General features: G+C 45.2%; 2 protein-coding genes and 1 non-coding gene across 4 annotated transcripts in view; all 3 read right to left on the reverse strand.

The window, feature by feature from the left end:
• Nucleotides 1-1,448: 1,448 nt before the first annotated feature.
• LOC140219784 (uncharacterized) lies at nt 1,449-10,544 on the reverse strand. Its single transcript, XM_072289630.1, has 6 exons — nt 10,346-10,544; nt 9,964-10,057; nt 9,740-9,845; nt 5,535-5,739; nt 3,670-3,860; nt 1,449-1,713 (listed from the first exon to the last, which is right to left on the reverse strand). The coding sequence occupies exons 1-6, from the start codon at nt 10,488-10,490 to the stop codon at nt 1,654-1,656; spliced, it is 801 nt and encodes a 266-aa protein (XP_072145731.1). The 5' UTR covers nt 10,491-10,544; the 3' UTR covers nt 1,449-1,653.
• Nucleotides 10,545-11,156: 612 nt separating this feature from the next.
• Nucleotides 11,157-11,248, reverse strand: TRNAI-UAU (transfer RNA isoleucine (anticodon UAU)). Its single transcript is given in 2 exon segments — nt 11,157-11,192; nt 11,211-11,248. It is a non-coding gene; the product is annotated as a tRNA-Ile (tRNA).
• Nucleotides 11,249-12,063: 815 nt separating this feature from the next.
• The window catches only part of LOC126526454 (spermatogenesis-associated protein 20-like), a 53,125-nt gene continuing 48,107 nt past the window's right edge, over nt 12,064-17,081 (reverse strand). For both annotated transcript variants that reach the window (XM_050174367.3, XM_072289629.1), the window contains exons 12-13: nt 15,957-16,156; nt 12,064-13,926 (exon numbers count right to left, since the gene is read on the reverse strand). In XM_050174367.3, the coding sequence (XP_050030324.2) occupies nt 13,666-13,926; nt 15,957-16,156 (461 nt within the window). In that variant the 3' untranslated portion in view covers nt 12,064-13,665. The remainder of the gene's footprint in view (nt 13,927-15,956; nt 16,157-17,081) is intronic.

Raw genomic sequence — 17,081 nt, forward strand, 5'->3', positions numbered from 1 at the left:
TCGCATCGCGACAACTCGCTGAACTAACTTTTTCGTATTCGCAACTTTTTCAAATTCATGCAGTTGGTTAAATTTGGACCAGTACTATCAGTGCAAGTCCAAACGCAAACAAATTGAAAACAATGAAGGCATCTTTACACTTGCAAGTTTACCTGCATTCATAACAGTTGCTTCATTCATGCCTCGGAACGTCCCGTATTTACCTATTCTAACGTGCCCTCTATTGTAAAGCTCATCTGCATTTTCTGTTTCTGGCCGTGAAAGTTGATGTCCTAAATTGTAGCACGCACTTAGATTTTAATACTTTACCTGCTTTGGTGGTGTAGTCGCTCTGGTGTTGCTAAGCCCGAGAGTGGGGAATCAAATCCCGGCCGCATTTTATCGGGGGTGAAATGCTAGAACTCCCGTGTACAGTGCATTGGCTGTGCGTAAAGAACCCCAGATGGTCAAAATTAATCTGGAGTCCCCCACTACGGTGTGCCTCAAATCATATCGTGGTTTTTTGTCCTGTAAAGCCCAAAAATTTGTCAGATTTTGATACTTTAAGCTCTTTTGCATCATCCTAGTATCCTGAATCCTAACCGGAAATGGCCAAACTATATTTAAAGGCCCCAGCTGCCAACATGTTTTACTTCCTTCTCCAGAATAAACTTGCTGCTGCTTGCACTGCACCAAGAAGCACGAAAAGGCACAGGGACAAAGCCAGCTCGACCTCGACAGTTTTTTTACTCGAAACGCGCAGACGAATGGAGCTACTATAGGTAGCTATGCAAAACAAACTCTCCCAAATTCTGCGCTCCTGTACTATACCCCACAGCAGCATGTGGACTGGATTGTATTACAGAAATTTTTAATGCCAAGAATAGCTTGTTACTGCAGTTCTGACTTCATAAATCCAATACACGTCATTAAAGAAAAAAAACAAAAGGTGCTACATTAGAATTGAGTACAGCACTTTTGCAACACCATGCAGACGCCGACACGGCACATGCGTCAACATGTGTTATTATTTGTTTACAAGTTATTTGTTTGCCTTGTTTGTTTACAACAGAAGGCACGCCAAAATGTTTCCTCTTACAACCTCCGTTGCTCTGGCAAGCGTTCGCACTTTCGTCTAGTTCATGCGTCTTCTGTCTGTGATCAAGAATGCGCTCGGCATCGTCACAAATTTAATCGAAGCATAATAGGAACCAGCCGAATGTTACATTAGAAATCTGCTACAAGGTGCTTGCACATCGCATTCTCTTGTAATTACACTTAACCCGTGTTCAGGTCAGTTCTTTTCCTATTTGCGTTTCTGCTTAAGTTGACACTACCTGTGCCCGCAACGTAAGCGACCACAACGGCCTTCTGCATTCACAACCATAGGACAGAGGTCCAGCAGTGTCCAAAGCATGCAAATGCAGCCACAAGGGTGTAAGAAGCGAGAACTCCAAATTTAAGCAAACGCCAACCAAATACTTCACTTTTAATGCTAAAGCGAGTCAAAAAACTTTCTCAAATGTGTACATAGAAAAGAGGTGGAATGACTGGTGCATTTCTCTAAACAACAAACACAGTTTAATGCCCCTTGAAGAAAATGAAAAGACCAGCTGTCCTGCACAGCTGGCCGGTGGCACAGGGTGGTGATCGCAAAAGCAGGCCAAGCGGGCACTACGTCGTCTTGCAAATTTCGTCTGCCAGCCGCTGCAGAACAGACAGGAGGGCATTCCCCTGTGCAAAAGAAAAGGTTGCAAAAGTGGACTAAGTCAACAAGCAGATTGACTAATGCGTACTGAAACCTGAGCCAACACTCACACACCAATATTTGTGCAGGCTGTGTGCCCAGTCACATTCCTACTTGCGCAAACTCGTATTAATCACTTCTACTCACACTTAGTGGCGCCCAGTCACGCTCATACTAGCATCCACTTGTTCACATACATACTCATATACAGGTGAGGACAAAAAGTAATCAGAACATGGGCGCTATGACCAAACTGCATCACAGCGCCCTCTGGTAGCCGCAAATCTGCCAGAAGGCAACAAGGTTGGAGACCAGGCTGGTTGGTGCTTCAAGATACGTACAGTCAACGACTGAATTTTCAGACGCCCAAATTTTCGGACATGCCTGATATTTCGGACGTCTTCGCGGCACCGCCACGAGCCCCATAGAATCAATGTATAAGGACATCTGAAGTTTCGGACGCTCGAACCCCCCGCCGTCCAATTTTCCGGACTTTCTGGCTCCTCGCACAGCACCCTTGCGAAGGAAATTGACTTGCAGCCCAAGCATATCACCGCTTTGAACCACAACTAGCCGAATCAAGCCGTCACACACCTATTTGGTCTGGCAACGCTGGCTATGTTCATCGCCGCAAATGGCCATACTTCCGCCTCCGGCGGAGTTTCCGGAGCGGCGCTATATAGGTGTTCTGTGGTGCTATTTCGTTTGTTTGCGCAGGCCACGTTTTGGCTAGCGTGGTGTGTGGTTGTGCTGTTGTGTCAAGTGTGCTCTGCGACGCTAGGCCTAGGTGCTTCGACGCTCGTCAGCGAACTCCACTGTTCGCAACTTGAGGATTTCGCTTGCCTTCGATGGCCCCCACTTCGTCTTCGTCGTCCTCGCCGATGGCATCGAAGCGCGGAAAGCAGTACCGTACCCACGGAAATAACTTTTGAACAGTTTGTTGACGCTGACAACGAGCTCAACTTCTGCGCAGAACTGACTGACGAGGGAATAGTCCGTCAGGTTGTGGGGGATTCAGTAGACTCCGATGTTGAAAATGAGGAGCCAATGCCTGCGCCGCCTACAAGCACCGAGTTGACGCGAGCACTGTTGACTCTTTCATCGGTGTACAGTGCTGACATGACCCTTGCTCAGATCGAGGTGAATATGATTGCATGCAACCGGAACGCCGTCCAAACAATCAACAAGTTCTTCAAGCCACTGCAGCAATAACACTGGCTGCCCGACGATGGACATGTACATAATAAACCGGCAGTCGGCTGCATACAGAGTTTTTGAACGCCTCTTTTTATAGCACGTTCATTGATGCTTTGGCAGGGTTTCGGAAGCATGGTACTTCGCCCTTTACCTCTAGATCCGAGAAAAAAAGAAAAGAGGTGCGTTTTTTTGCATGCATTTCATTTTTTCGGACTGCCTGAATTTTCGGACGTTTTTACGTTCCCTAGAGGGTCCGAAAAATGCAATTTCGGACCGTCTAGGGACATAATGCAATTTCTTGCTTCCCCCTGAGGCTGCTAGAAGGCATTGGGATGCAGTCCGACCACAGCTCCTATGTCCCAATTACTTCTGTCCATACCTGTGCATTCACACTCGCCGAAAGTAACTCACTTTCATACACAAGCTCACCATCACTAATCACCATCAGTTTGTACTGACCTTGACTGGCGCTCATTCCTATTCCCACTCGCGACACTCAATCTCATCGGCAGTCACTCCCCTCCATACTTGCACATTCACTCGCACCCTTTGTTACTTACTACACACTTTATATCACACCTGTGAAATCAGTGTGGAGCAAATACTATCATTTTGCTTGTGAGTGAGTAAAGTAGCATATACAAACTTCCCAAAATTTCCAGGTTTCTTTGGTAGATTTGCCACTTTCCTCTGCCTTAGTCCAAAAATCCTGAACAGTGTCCGACACAAGGTGGGCATTTCCTCACCTGAGTCTCAACTGTGCGGCTCACTTTCTCCAGCGTATCGTTCCCTGCCTCAACTGCCTTGAGGAGGCGCTCTTCGAAGGTCAGCTCTCGGCGGATGCGCCTCCGCGCAGCCGAGTTGAGGTGCGAGGCAAGTGGGGTGGGCATCGACTGCAGCGCTCGGGCCACGCCACCTTCCACGGGTTCGTAGACCTCTGCAGAAGCAAAATGACAGCTGCACTGAAGAAGTAGCCTCCTACAAGTCAATAACATATCTCAACAACACAAGTAATATTAACAGCCCTGCCAACCTTAAAATGCAAGAAATATTAACGTTGAAGCCAATGAAACACAGTGGACCTTTTTTAAATGGAACCTTAAGGGACCAGAGAAATAAGTTCTGCTTATCAGGAGTTCCATTTGCTTAGACTGAGCTCAAGGATACACAGGACGCTCTTTTGAGAATGACAGATAAGTTATTGCCAACAGCAGATAACAGGTGTAGCAGATTTGATTACAACACTGCTGGCAAGGCCTTAACTTGCACGCAGCTGCTGACTACAGCTAAGAGCACAAAATGTACCACATATGTATGATTCTACCGTGTCACTGACTGTAACGCACAGCTATGTTACCAGCCAAATATATAAAAAAAATAACTTGGTGCCGATTCTACCGTGCACATCAAATAACGAAAACGTAGTCGACACGTACCGTATTGAAACAATTCGCACACACTGCTCAATCTTAGCAGCTAGTGGCCATCGGAGTCCGATGGCACCTCCTTTTCGCTGACCACAGAAAGCAGCCTTCAGTTCCATTTATTGCACTAGAAATGCTACACTTCCAGAGGCTCGTACAACCATCGCCTGTGGGAGGGCATTCCCCACACCATGGGCCACCTTGCAATGTGGCCGAGCGCCACTTTCTTCGTACGACCCATTCCTCGCAGTGTGGCTAGCTACTACCTTGTGTTGATCTTAAGTAAGAATCGGCTTCGTTACTAATTAGTTACGATTGTAACATGCATGCAAATTTGAACACACCTTTTAATCAAAAAAGGTGCGCGTTAGAATGGCACAAGTACGGCAACTGCAATAAAAAGTTTTAAAAAGCTGCCTTTGTGAAGCAACCTCTCTTGAAGTCAATAACTTTAATCTTTGCCTCCAGCGTGAGTGCATTGCAAGTGCTGTCATTGGTTACAGTAAGCAAAATCAAAGCGCACGGACGTTGGTACCACAACCACGGTGAATCGACCCTATAGTGTCGGGAAAGGCATAATAGAGATGCATATTTGCAATGCTGTTAATATTCGGTAATATTCTTAGTTCCATTTAGTCAGAATTAGAAAAAACATTGTTCCATTTAATTAGTTTTTTTGTTGCATCGCCTTAATGCAAAACCAACCAAATTTAATTCCACTTTAGCAATATACATTTACAAAGATTCTACTGTATTTTGGGTTTGGCAACAGCTACCAAAAGGTTATATCAGATGCACACTGTGTACTGAAAAAAAATTTGCTAACTTAGTTCGGTAGGGGCACTGTGAAAGGCAAGGCTGCTTTATAATTGCATCAAAAATAATATGCACCCCAGAAAAATGGAAATGCTCATGAGTACAAAAGATTGCAAGCAGGGTATGGGGCATCATGTGCACTATTCTTAAAACTTTCTATGGGCATTTACATTTGTTCTTCCTTTGCTCCCAGCACCCTAACTGTGAGAGACACAGCAGTTGTGGAGCTGCAGATAAACTTCAGCAACCCGAGGTCTTTTTCAGTGCACCTAACCCTAACTACAGGGGCATTTTTGTGTGCCAAGTAGCCCACAACAGCGAAACCTCTTCAAGACCACCTCGGCAAGGTTTGCCGCGTGAGTGAAGCGCACCTGTCTCGACGAGGGTCTCGCCGTCTGCCGTGCTCTGGATGCTGGGGATGGAGTATCGCTGCTGGAGGAACTGGACGCGTGGCTGTGGCGAGGGCATCAGCACAGACAGCGTGCCGTCAATGTCCTTCATGACTGTGTCCATGAGCTTGTAGTACGGCCAGATGAGGCCCTCAGGCACGGGGTCTCCCTCGCGCTCTTTTTTTTCCTGCAAGACACGGTTTCATACATGTTGCTAGACTCTAGCTTTACCACGACTATAAGTGTGCCATCGCTACAGAACCACTATGCGACAACAGATAAGGCAGCACCTTTCTCTTTAACACAATGCAGACATGCTCCACATGCTGAAATGAAACATGCCAGAGACTGCAGACCACCTAGTTGTGCACCGCAGTTATCTCACCTCCAAGAAAAGGCACAGCGACATTGCACACAAGTAATCATCTGCACAGCCACTACAGGTGTGTGGGTCACAGACTCTGTTCTCTACAAAATTACGCAACGAATTTACACAGCCGAATCATTAACACTTGCTGAACCGCTGCCCTTGCCATCTGCAGGCAATCCTGCCATGGTATTGTTGGCAAGCTGCATGTGGCAAGTGAATACCCCGGTGATTGGACCATAGATCCCCTGGCGGCACCAAAGCCATGCATATAAACTGGCAGCGAGCATGGATACTACAGAGTGATCCAGGCAGCCAAATCATCGACATGTGCTGAACTGCTCCCCTTCCTATCTGCAGGTGGGCTGGAGACCACTCTCATTTTCTTGTTTCCCATATAGCAGCTGCTGGAGTGCTCTCATTTTGTGGGGTTGTTACTTGATGTTTTGACAAACTTTGGCCTCGCATAATGGAAACCAGCAAGATTGACATTCTCTGAGATTTCATCAAGTCTATTAGTGAAAAAGCGCCAGGATCCATAAAGGAAGTGGTCAAAACCCTGGTTGAAATGACCATGAAATTTGCCGATGCTTTGTCAGACTTGAAAACAGAAATGAGAAATAATGACCGATCCAATAACAGCATAAAAGCTGAGGTTAAGTCAATAGTAGCCTCAATGGGCTTTATTAATAACAACTTTGAAGAGTTCAAGCTTGAAACTGTAAACCTTCACCAAGAACTCGCAGACATGCAGAAACAAAGCCTCATCTGTCAAACGGAAAACAAGAAGCTAGGCAAGGAACTTGAAGAAATTCAGAAACAATTGATTGAATTGGAACAATATAGTCAAAGAAACAATTTGGAGATGAAAGGCATCCCTGCACTGAAAATGAAGTCCTCGGCAATGCAATGCTAAATATTGCAACATTCCTGAATGTAGAACTCAGTGATAGTAGCATTGAAGCCAATCATTGTGTGCAAACAAAAGTTGGTGGACCAGCTGATATTATATAGTAGTCAGGTTTAATTCATGCCAGTGGACTGGGAGAGTGTCGAGGTATCTGTACAGGAAAAACATTGATTCACAGTGGAAGAACTAGGAAGCTTATCAGCAAGTATGTGGCCTGTAGGGTGAGCAAGAAAGAAGGCCAAGCGGAAAGTCGGAGGCTGAAATAATCTCATGGGTGGCGGCAATGGAAAAGAAACCTGCTATGAGTAACCACTTATGAGGAAAAGCGAAATGATAATGATACGATAACTAAAAGGGAAGCTCGTTACTTTTCGAAGCGAGATCAGGATGCCCTAGAACACGCACCTATAAAGAGAGATATAAGGAAGAAGAAGCATGTGCTTGCTGCAGTAAAGCTAGGGGAACGATGGAGCATGTTTTATTGGAATGTGAAGATATCTGCCCAGCGGTCGATTTAGGCACCACTGGCCTCCTTGAAGCCCCTGGGTTCAACGAGAGCAGGGGGAAAGTAAACATGTCTGCAATAGGAGACTAGTAAGAGGCGATGGGAAGATTAGTGGAAGTATGGAAGCGACAAAAAACTGAGACTTACAAAAACAAAGTTCGCAATAGGGAGTCAGAAAATTTGCTTATGGGAACTCATCGTAGGGGGTGGGGGGTTCTTCTTTAACCCAGGTAGGACATTAGGCAGTATAATAGCAAGAGCTTGGTGGCACAACCCACCACCTCGTTCCAAAGGAGACACTCATAACATCCATCCATCCATCCACACAGGGTCAACTATGGTTTCATTCATACCAATTCCAGCAAAACTGCGGACTCATGGCGAGTTGGGGTTAGTATTCGCTTATTTATTTCTGCTCACCTGCTTTATATATTTGCTTTGTGCTCTTTACTGTGTTTAGTACAGATGTTCAGAGTGTTGGAAACAAACTGCCGAATCTGCAACCTTACTTCAAAGAGCAAACCACGGATCGAAAGTTTGGTGTATTTGACATAGTACACTGGGCGTTACCACTTACAAATTGGCACTTCTTTTGGTTGTGTTCCAGCATGGATACAGAGTTCTTCAGAAAGAAGCCATTTTGTCTCTTGCTCAATGCTCTGGATGCAGTTGAGAATGCAGAAAACATAGAAGTGGACAGTGATATCACGGCTGTGTTGCAAGAAGCAGCTGAAGACAAGGATGAAGAGGAAGGCAATGATGACTACACCGATGCTTTCACCATGAATAACATCTGCAGTTAATGTAGGTCAGCAAAGCCTGTAACAATATTCCGCCAAAATCGTTTCACTGGTATAGTATTATTAAAGACACCTTAGCCGCACTCGTGATGTCGGCATTACAATTGCCATGCTCGCTGGGTTTCACTATATGCGTGTTTGGACGCTCATGGCCGATGGTCACGGTCACTACCATGAAAAAAATCGGGAAGCAGTTGTGATGCCGATGTTTTGTCACACCTGAGCATCATGGAGATGTGAGAACTGCAGAGCCACTTTGTGCTTCAAAAAATGTCATACAAGGAGATACGAGCACAATGACAAGTGCCTTGGCCATTGAAATCCCATGCACCCAGTGTACTATATTTAGCACAGCAGTGTAGCTTGGGAACCAATAAATATTTCTCAATCATTTCTTCAAGACGTGATATTCTTTCATTATTCAGACACTTTGATCAAAATAGCCCTGGCAGTTTTATTATGGGTCATAATAGGTTAGCGCTGCATGCCCTGCACTTCCAGGTCACAAACAGCGTGCGCATTATCAGCATGACAGCATTCTCGACAGGAAGGTAGCAAGCGCCCAGAGTTTTGAAGAAACACTAGCAAACAAACCAGATGACGATTATTTGTTGTGGGACAATTTTAAGCCCCAAAGGGTGTAATACTTTTTAAGAGTGCAAGAAAAGTGCACCCTTGAAGCATATTTTGCTTTTAAAAAATTAATTGTTATTAATCTTCAGAGCCTTTCCCTTGACATCGTGCACCTGGTACTTTCAGGGTCACAAACAGCATATGCATATCACCATGAAACAGCATTCTTGACAGGAAAGCAGTAAGCACAATTTAAAAAAAAAATGCAAACAAGACAGGTGACAATTATCATTGTGGGACAAAGGTACACTCCAAAGGGTGTAGACTGTTTCTATAGTGTGACCCCGGGAAGCTCAGACAGACATGCAGATGCATTCAGTTCCTTAGACAGCGTGGGAGGTTCCAAAGAAATACTCAAAGCGTATACCTGAATTTAAAAGAAAGACAATGCTGGCTGCATGAGCAAGGAGGGCTTATCTTCTTTATGAATTGCACATAAATTCAGAATAATCTAAATGTGACTACAGGGACCACATGTTCATATTTATCCACCTTCAGCCCCTGCAAGGTAGCCAACTGGAACTACCGCTTGTAAACCTCCTTGCCTTTCTGTGCATACTTTCTCCCTTTACCACACAATGAGAGTACAATACAAATGAATGAAAAGATATTTTTTTTTTACTCAGGGCCATAAATAATATTTTTTGAAATGTTTACCTGAATTATGCACTTTTATTCTGGAAAAACAATTGCTACCTGGCTAGCAAGCCAGTCTAGGTGGCCACAACAGCTATTCTTGACTCCATCCACTTCATTTACGAACAATCTAAGGAAAATCGTGTTATGGGTGGTTCACATTGGAGAACGTCACTTTCGAAAGTGCTGATTGGCTGGTCAGCGGGCAAGAACGCCAGACGCTCCGTCACCCAAAAGTGAAAGCATCCTCAAATGCGGCGATGAATCGAGAACCGACGCTCATTCACACGCAAATTTCAGCGTCTGTACGCGGAATCGACGAAAGTCGCTACTTACAATCTCCGCCTTTTCAACCCGGTACTTGGCCATTAGGTTGTTCCACTTCTTGCGCGCCTGGTCGGCCGACACGACGCCTCCGAGGCCGATTTCATCCAGGATTTGCCTGCGGAACACGTACGACGGTTCATCGAAAGGCACACACAGGCCAGCTAACCAATGTTACGCGCTAAGAATAGGGCGAACTAGCAGGAAAAAAAAAAGGAATCGCAACAGCGACGTACTGGTACAATGCCTTGGTGGTGTTTCGTTTGCCATTGAAGAAGCGTCGCTTCTCGTGCCGAAGTAGGATGAACTGTTCGGTGACCGCGGGCGACCCTGAAGAGAAACACACACACACACACACACAACGACGTCACGAGTTGTTCAGCGCGTTCGCTTTCAACCGCAAGAATCAAATTTCGTGCGCTCGAACCCGCTGCCATCTAAGCCGCTACCTAAGCAAGGCGAGACGCTCGAAAAGCTCGCAAGCCACATGCAAAGCGACTTTTTTTTTCGAAAGCTGCCGCGACGGTTGCACGTAGCTCAAAAGGGGGGGAACGCGAACCCTTGCAAATGGCGCCAAACGGTCGAGGACGGGCTCGGACCTGGGGGCTCGCTACTTACATTTCCTCTGTAGTGTGCTTTCGGTCGGGTCGTCGGCGAAACGTATCTCGTAGACTGTCGGCACCTCGACTTCGCCGTCGTGCGCGACCAGTGCCTGGTGGCTTGAGTAGTCTTCAGATACGGATTGGGCTATGATTTCCGCCATGATGGCCAACTTTCGTTCGGATTGCGCTCTTTGGCTCGGATCAGATTGGATAGGCTTAGGCTGTGGACGACGCGAGCGTGTGTGCGCGCAGAGCCTTCTGGGAAACGTGACGTCACCCAAAGGAAGATCTACCGATGGGTGTACCGTGTCTTCCACTACATAACAGCCATCTGCTGCGACCACGTTGGCTGCGGCTGAATCCATGCACGAAAAGTAGAATTGGTAATCATAGGTACACGCCTTTGTGCTATCATAATGGTTACATTCGCATCAGATGTACCCTGTGATAGTTGTAATAAAGCAAGTCGCGCGTAAATATTTCGGAGTGCGCACATTTTTCACGACCAGAGCTTCTAAACTATCGCTTTAGTTCATCGGTTGCCAGTATATTCTTCTTTTTCTGAGAATGAGCCTAGACTGGACACACAGTGAAGTGAGAATGACTGTTATTCGTGGAAACTAAATAACAAAAGACACTTTCCGCGCGGCTTTATAAAACCTATGGAAAAGATTCTACAATGATGACATGCGCGGATTGTGTTGCATTGAGACAATTTGCATTTTCTTACAAGAAATTCAGGCGCAATCTAGTCGTATATGAGGTCGAAGGTACTGTTTCTGCAATTAGAAAATAAGAGTAAAGTTTTTGGACGCACAAAAAAAACATTCCCCAGGTGAGGCTCGAACTCACAACCCCGGCATAACTCACAAGTACTGTCTTATAAGTACCGTGCGCTAACCAATTGCGCCACTGGGGAGATGGTGACCGGCTTTCTAAAAGCCATTATAAACTTAAATCCACCATTGTTCAAAAGTTTGCGTTGCCGTTAAAATATCCTGCAGCTTGCTCTAGCACCAAATGCTGGCAGGTTTCTGCGTCCTTTCAGCTTCGATATTTCTGAGAGCGGAGTGTCACTCTTATTACATTCGACAGACCTCGTCTAACGATCCTTGCACCATTCTCACGCATCGTTTCCAAAGAAAGCTTTTGAAAGCGCAACCTTTGTCAAAAAATGCGTAGCTGGCTGTGCGCGCGGTAAAACTAGCGAAACGATTTTTTTTATGCAAGCCGCCTTCTTATTGCTTCGCTCTCCCATAAAATTTTGGCCCCCTCATTCGAGCTTGTTCAACACACATAAACGAATGTGTCGTGGATCGGTACCCTCGATACGTCAAGTTTCGCAGATTTGTAGCCCATGCGACACCGATGACAGTCGGCAAAGATCGCCTGCTCACGACAGCAACGTTCGGTTTGATGCTTCGGTTACTTACCATGATTATTACTAGTGCAAATTCGCTGTAGGCGGACTTCGATAATTATACTTTCAGTGCAGTGAAGTTGGCGCGAGAAAGTTTGTCCGACGTACACCCAGCAACGAAAAAAGCCCCCCGCGACTTCTGCTACACCAGTCTGAACCTTGCCGTGAAGCTAACCTTCGCGCTTTTGGAGGGGTTTCTCGCCGTAAGGAAGACGCTCGCAATACTTAACCGCCGTGAGTGCCATGCTTGCGAATGTTGTGCGATGACAAAGCGTGCCAGTCATCTATATCAAAGTATACAAGCACAGACTGCATTGAAGAAAAGAAAAATGGTTCGGAGCTTTATTGCGCGATTAAATTACTGTTGCATGTGCTTACGATAAGGTGCGTGGGCTCGCGCTCGCAACATTTGTGGCCAGTTGGCCTGTACTCATTCCAACAAACCATTGCTTCAACCACTTCACATAATATGTAGCACTTCACGTTTCTGACTCGTAAATACACATGGCAATGTGTAGCACAGGCAACCTACAGACCCTTGCACTGTTGTTGGCATTGTGGAAGTTATGGGTTAACCAAGATCACAAGTGCATGCAGTCACCGGCACACACACATAATTACTCAAGAACATACTAGCACTGCAAACACTTCAACCAGGAAATCGGGGCACTATTGGCAAAATGCAATATGGCTAACTGCAGTACAAGATTAACGTTAGGCCATTGTCTCAATAGTGTGGACGCACACAATTCTCCAGCACTCTTGCCAACTCTTGCCCTAAACTACAATGTCAACACTACTATAGAACCCTAACGACACTAGCTACCATTTCAGGTCAAAACATAATTTATGCATGGGAAGAGCTAGCCACACATACAATTTCAGTTCCAGAAGCTATGGTCACTGTTTTTGTAACAGCAAGAACAGGGCTTCAAGTTTAGGGTATAAAGTACAAAGGCAAAAAATTATGAGTGGCATTCTGCAGTAAACGCGGAGTTGAAATGATGACAGTTTCACAAACATCAAAGCAGTCGTCAGGCTTCATGACTCCATCATGTCTGAGAGATTGGCTAGTTATATGCAATTACATAATGTAAAAAAAAAAAAAAAAAACATGGACAAGAATTGGAAGACAGCAAGCACTGCTCCTGTGTCCATCGTATTCTATTCTTGTCTGCATTTGTTTCACTATTTTTCACATTATAAATTCAGGACTCCAAAATGGCATCATGCCACATGCCGTCTATTGCTTTGCAATTTACAAGCATACACTTCCACAGCTGGAATAACTGATACTGCTGCATAACACACACATGATGCTATCAAAGATTCAAAACGTCTGCTTTACCGTCACATATAGTATACGATGAGGCACACTAGATGCACCAGTGCTACAAAAAATTCAAAATGGTGTAAGCAAACCAAACCTCGATATAAAGCAGCAAATTTTTTAAAATTCTTGACGATATCAGCATGTAACAACTATATACTTGGAACGAAGATATGTTCGTGGTGGATGCAAATTTGTTATAAAGAGGTTCGACTGTATACTTTTCATATAAGAACACCAGAAGTCTTTCAAGCAGTAAGCCACACTGAATAAGAGAAGTGGGAAAAAAATTGAATCTTTATTCTTCAATTCCCACTGCCAAGGACACTTCTCTATAGAACAGTGCAACGAGTGCCCAAAAAAACTGGGCCACCAAAACACGCTACAAGGGCATAACAATCGCCTCAACAACCAACATCCTGGGACACATCAAAAACAAAAGCTCAAACAGATGAAGTAGAAAAAACATGGAATAGACTATGCATAAGAACTATTTCTTGACCTACTACACAAGTTTGTGCTATAGCTGTGTTGTGTGCCCTATAACAGCATGCCCAAAACGCTAAAATGCTACATCCACAGGTAGCTACGTCTCCTTAGGAGTTAAAAGCGCCTCGAGCTCGGCCGCAGTCGTGACTGGCTTGGAACACTTGAAGTCCTGGCAGACGTATGCAGCAGGCTTGCCGTCGACGCAGGTGTAGCTGTCGAAGTTCTCCAGCCGCTCGTGCAGCGGGTTCTTGGGATCCTGGTCAGCCAGAATGACGGTGACAAAGGGCAAGAAGTGTTGTCGCAGGCAGGACAGCAGTTCCTTTGTGCCAGGATCATCCCGGGGTCCTGCAATCACCACCTAACAAACAAGAAGCCAGCCATCAATAAGAGCAGTATGCCATCTCAGTCAAACAGTTCAGGTACTGACTGCACATAATTGCTGAATGCATCTGATATACACATATACATATAATAAGTATTTAAGTGTCCATTTCGGATCGCCAGACATTCTGCGACAACCTGTGCCCAAATTTTTTCATCTTTGTTTGCAAACCTGCCTGCCTGTCGCCATACCGCCTTTGTCGTTCCACTGACATTATTCCTTCTTCGTCATTCCATCGTTATCACTGCATCGGCATCATAGAGTCATTGTTATTCCGCCATGCTCATGAGCAACCTCTGCAAGCAAGTGCCATAGCAAAATGGGATGATACCGGAGTATGTCGCCATACCGCCTTTGTCGTTCCACTGACATTATTCCTTCTTCGTCATTCCATCGTCATCACTGCATCGGCATCATAGAGTCATTGTTATTCCGCCATGCTCATGAGCAACCTCTGCAAGCAAGTGCCATAGCAAAATGGGATGATACCGGAGTATGTCGCATACAGCCGAAGCATTGGAAGTCTTAGAATGACCACCACAGATGTTAAATAAGCATGAGTTCACAAGTACGGGGTGTCGCTACATTGCGCAAACGCTGATCGTTACCATCGCATACGTTACCATCGACAGTCACTGTGGGATGAGTCTTGCTGTAATTTTATTCTGCTGAGTTGCTTCCAGGTGCCCTAAACTTCTAACCATTCGAAGGTGTCTAATGATAACACTTGCTCTTATTTTACTGCATACATTACTTTTTTGACAACACATATTACCATTTACTGGCATGATTTTTCCCTTTATTAACCATTTACTAAGTTATTGTGCAATGATATTCCATTTCTCATTTTGCTTCTCACACCTCTAATACAATATTGTAACTCCACTTACTCAGTGCCCTATTTGGCCTGTAAGGCATGTTAAATAAATAAAATAAAAACTGTCTGATCACTCCAAAATGTGGGATTCAAGATGAGATCACAATTCTTACTGCCCATGACAAATGGGTGGTGTTGAAGACATGGCGTCCATGATGTGATCCCAGGTGCCAAATCACTTCTGGCGTATGCAACCAGCAAAAGCATAGCCTTTGAGATCTGGTTCTGTTATCCCCAGACAGCCATCGCTGGGGAGTGGATTTGGACACCAGCATCAAAATTTGAGCAATAATTGCTGATACAATCCTTAATCAATAATGAGTAGTAATGCTATCTAATTGTAATTCGAGGCAGTATGTTTGCAATAAGTAATGTCCGAAACATGGCAACCATAACATGTTTGTGACATCTCCAATCACTTCTGGTGCCTGCACTCTGCAAAAGTACGACCTTCGAGACTGGTGTCCATATCATTGAAGGAGAAGTCGTAGGATGTTGCGATGTGGACATCACCTATTGCACAATCCAAATCAGCTGGCAAGCTAGGCAGAACCACGCACAAGAAACCGTGTACCTGTCTTGAAAATACAGACTCAACATGCACTATGAATCACATTACTATTCCAGTTAAAACTCTCCCATGCTGCATATTTCTGCCGTGAAGGAACTTGCCATGTGCAGTCACGAGCAAAAGTGTTGTGACCATGGCAACAACAAAACATTAAAATTTGCTCTAACACAGCTCCACCATGTGGAACTGAAAGTGTACATGCAGGCTGCATTAAAAAAATTTTGTGGCACCATTGGTTTTCAAGCTTTTCCTTGCCCAGTCAAACCTCAATTTAACGAGCACGAATATAACAAATCACCAGACGCAATGAATTAAATATAAAATGTTTCTCATCGACATCAGTGCGAAATGAATATATGCCTATAAGGAATGTCAGGTATAACGGAGGTATCTTCATGTCAAATAGGACTTTGTCATAGCAAGGTTTGACTGCAGTACATATATGTAGTGCACCTGTCACTCCCAATCAGACAACAACACTCGGTGCAAGCTAGTCACAACTGCAAGCAATAGCGCTACAATTTTGGCCGGCAGACGGCTTCGGCCGAGCAGGCTCACCTCCTGAGGCCCAGCCTGCAGCCGCATGAGCCCGCACACCATCTCGGGCAGGGCGAGGGGCACCAGGATCATGCGCTGGCTGTACGCAGAGGCCAGCTTCTCGGCACGCACGCGCAGGTCGTCTCGCTGCAGCAGCACCGACAGCCGCACCAGGTTGTTCAGGGACACCGAGTTGGAGCTCGGCTCAGCCCCGTCCTGGTCTGCAGGCAGAGAAGGCATCGCCAGGTCACGCTGCCTTCGCGGAACACACTAGCGCAACCTAACGTGTTTACCCAAATATACCGATCGGCTGGTTGATCACAAAGTTACGCACGCGGAGTGCTACACGTTGAAGCAGCACCGCCACTATCCCAATGCACCAAGACTGACGCAAGTGCGACATCAAGGTGTTTTTTTTTTTACTGCTAAACATGCAAACACATGCGTAAGCCAATTTCCAGTGACCTGAATATGTCTCGACACTGTTATCGCACTCTTGTGCTTCCCATGTTCCAAGACAACCTCATAATTTTCCTGCTTTCTTTGTATCTTTCCTGCATGCTTCGCAATAAGTACAGTAAGTGTTCATTTGGCTCACAATGTGCCAAGTATACAACTGAAACCCATGGATGCTGGACAAAGACGATGATGCACAATCCTATTTAGAGGCTGTCCTGCTTGTCAAGCTCTGTTGTCTTTGTCCGGTGTGTTCTTCCATGGGTGTGAGTTGTAGTAACTGGCCCATTACAACATGAAAATGTTTGGAGCACATATTTCATGTTATTTTCCAATAAACTTTCACTTGGCACACAGTGCTTGTCTTGCCTTCTTTCACTTTACAACTAGTTCCTTATGTGTGGCATTAATGGACAAGTGCCAGCTTGTCCAGTCAACTGTTCTTTTGAATGGGCAAAAGCCCTTGAAAGCCCTCTAGCTAAACAATAAATTCATACTAAACCTTTTAAAGCTTACATTCAGCGAACCATGCATGACCCTTTTAGTTCACTATCTGCCTATTCTCCCTGGAATAATAAAGGCAGCCAATGTTGATGCATGCATTTCATAAGGGCTTCCAGGTCATGAGCTAAACCAAAGCAAGGTTTTTGAGATGTATTAAAGTCAGTGCAGACAAAATGTGCATACAGT

The sequence above is a fragment of the Dermacentor andersoni genome, chromosome 8 (assembly GCF_023375885.2).
Source record: "Dermacentor andersoni chromosome 8, qqDerAnde1_hic_scaffold, whole genome shotgun sequence".
NCBI classification, from domain to species: Eukaryota; Metazoa; Arthropoda; class Arachnida; order Ixodida; family Ixodidae; genus Dermacentor; species Dermacentor andersoni.

What these genes read in the sequence shown, in the direction of transcription:
- LOC140219784 (XM_072289630.1), bottom strand. Translation starts at nt 10,490, where the DNA reads ATGGCGGAAATCATAGCCCAATCCGTATCTGAAGACTACTCAAGCCAC. An exon ending in GGGTTGAAAAGGCGGAGATT is followed by an intron (nt 5,740 to 9,739) that starts GTAAGTAGCGAC and finishes CGTGTCTTGCAG; the next exon opens with GAAAAAAAAGAGCGCGAGGG. An exon ending in GCCGCACAGTTGAGACTCAG is followed by an intron (nt 1,714 to 3,669) that starts GTGAGGAAATGC and finishes TCTTTTGCACAG; the next exon opens with GGGAATGCCCTCCTGTCTGT.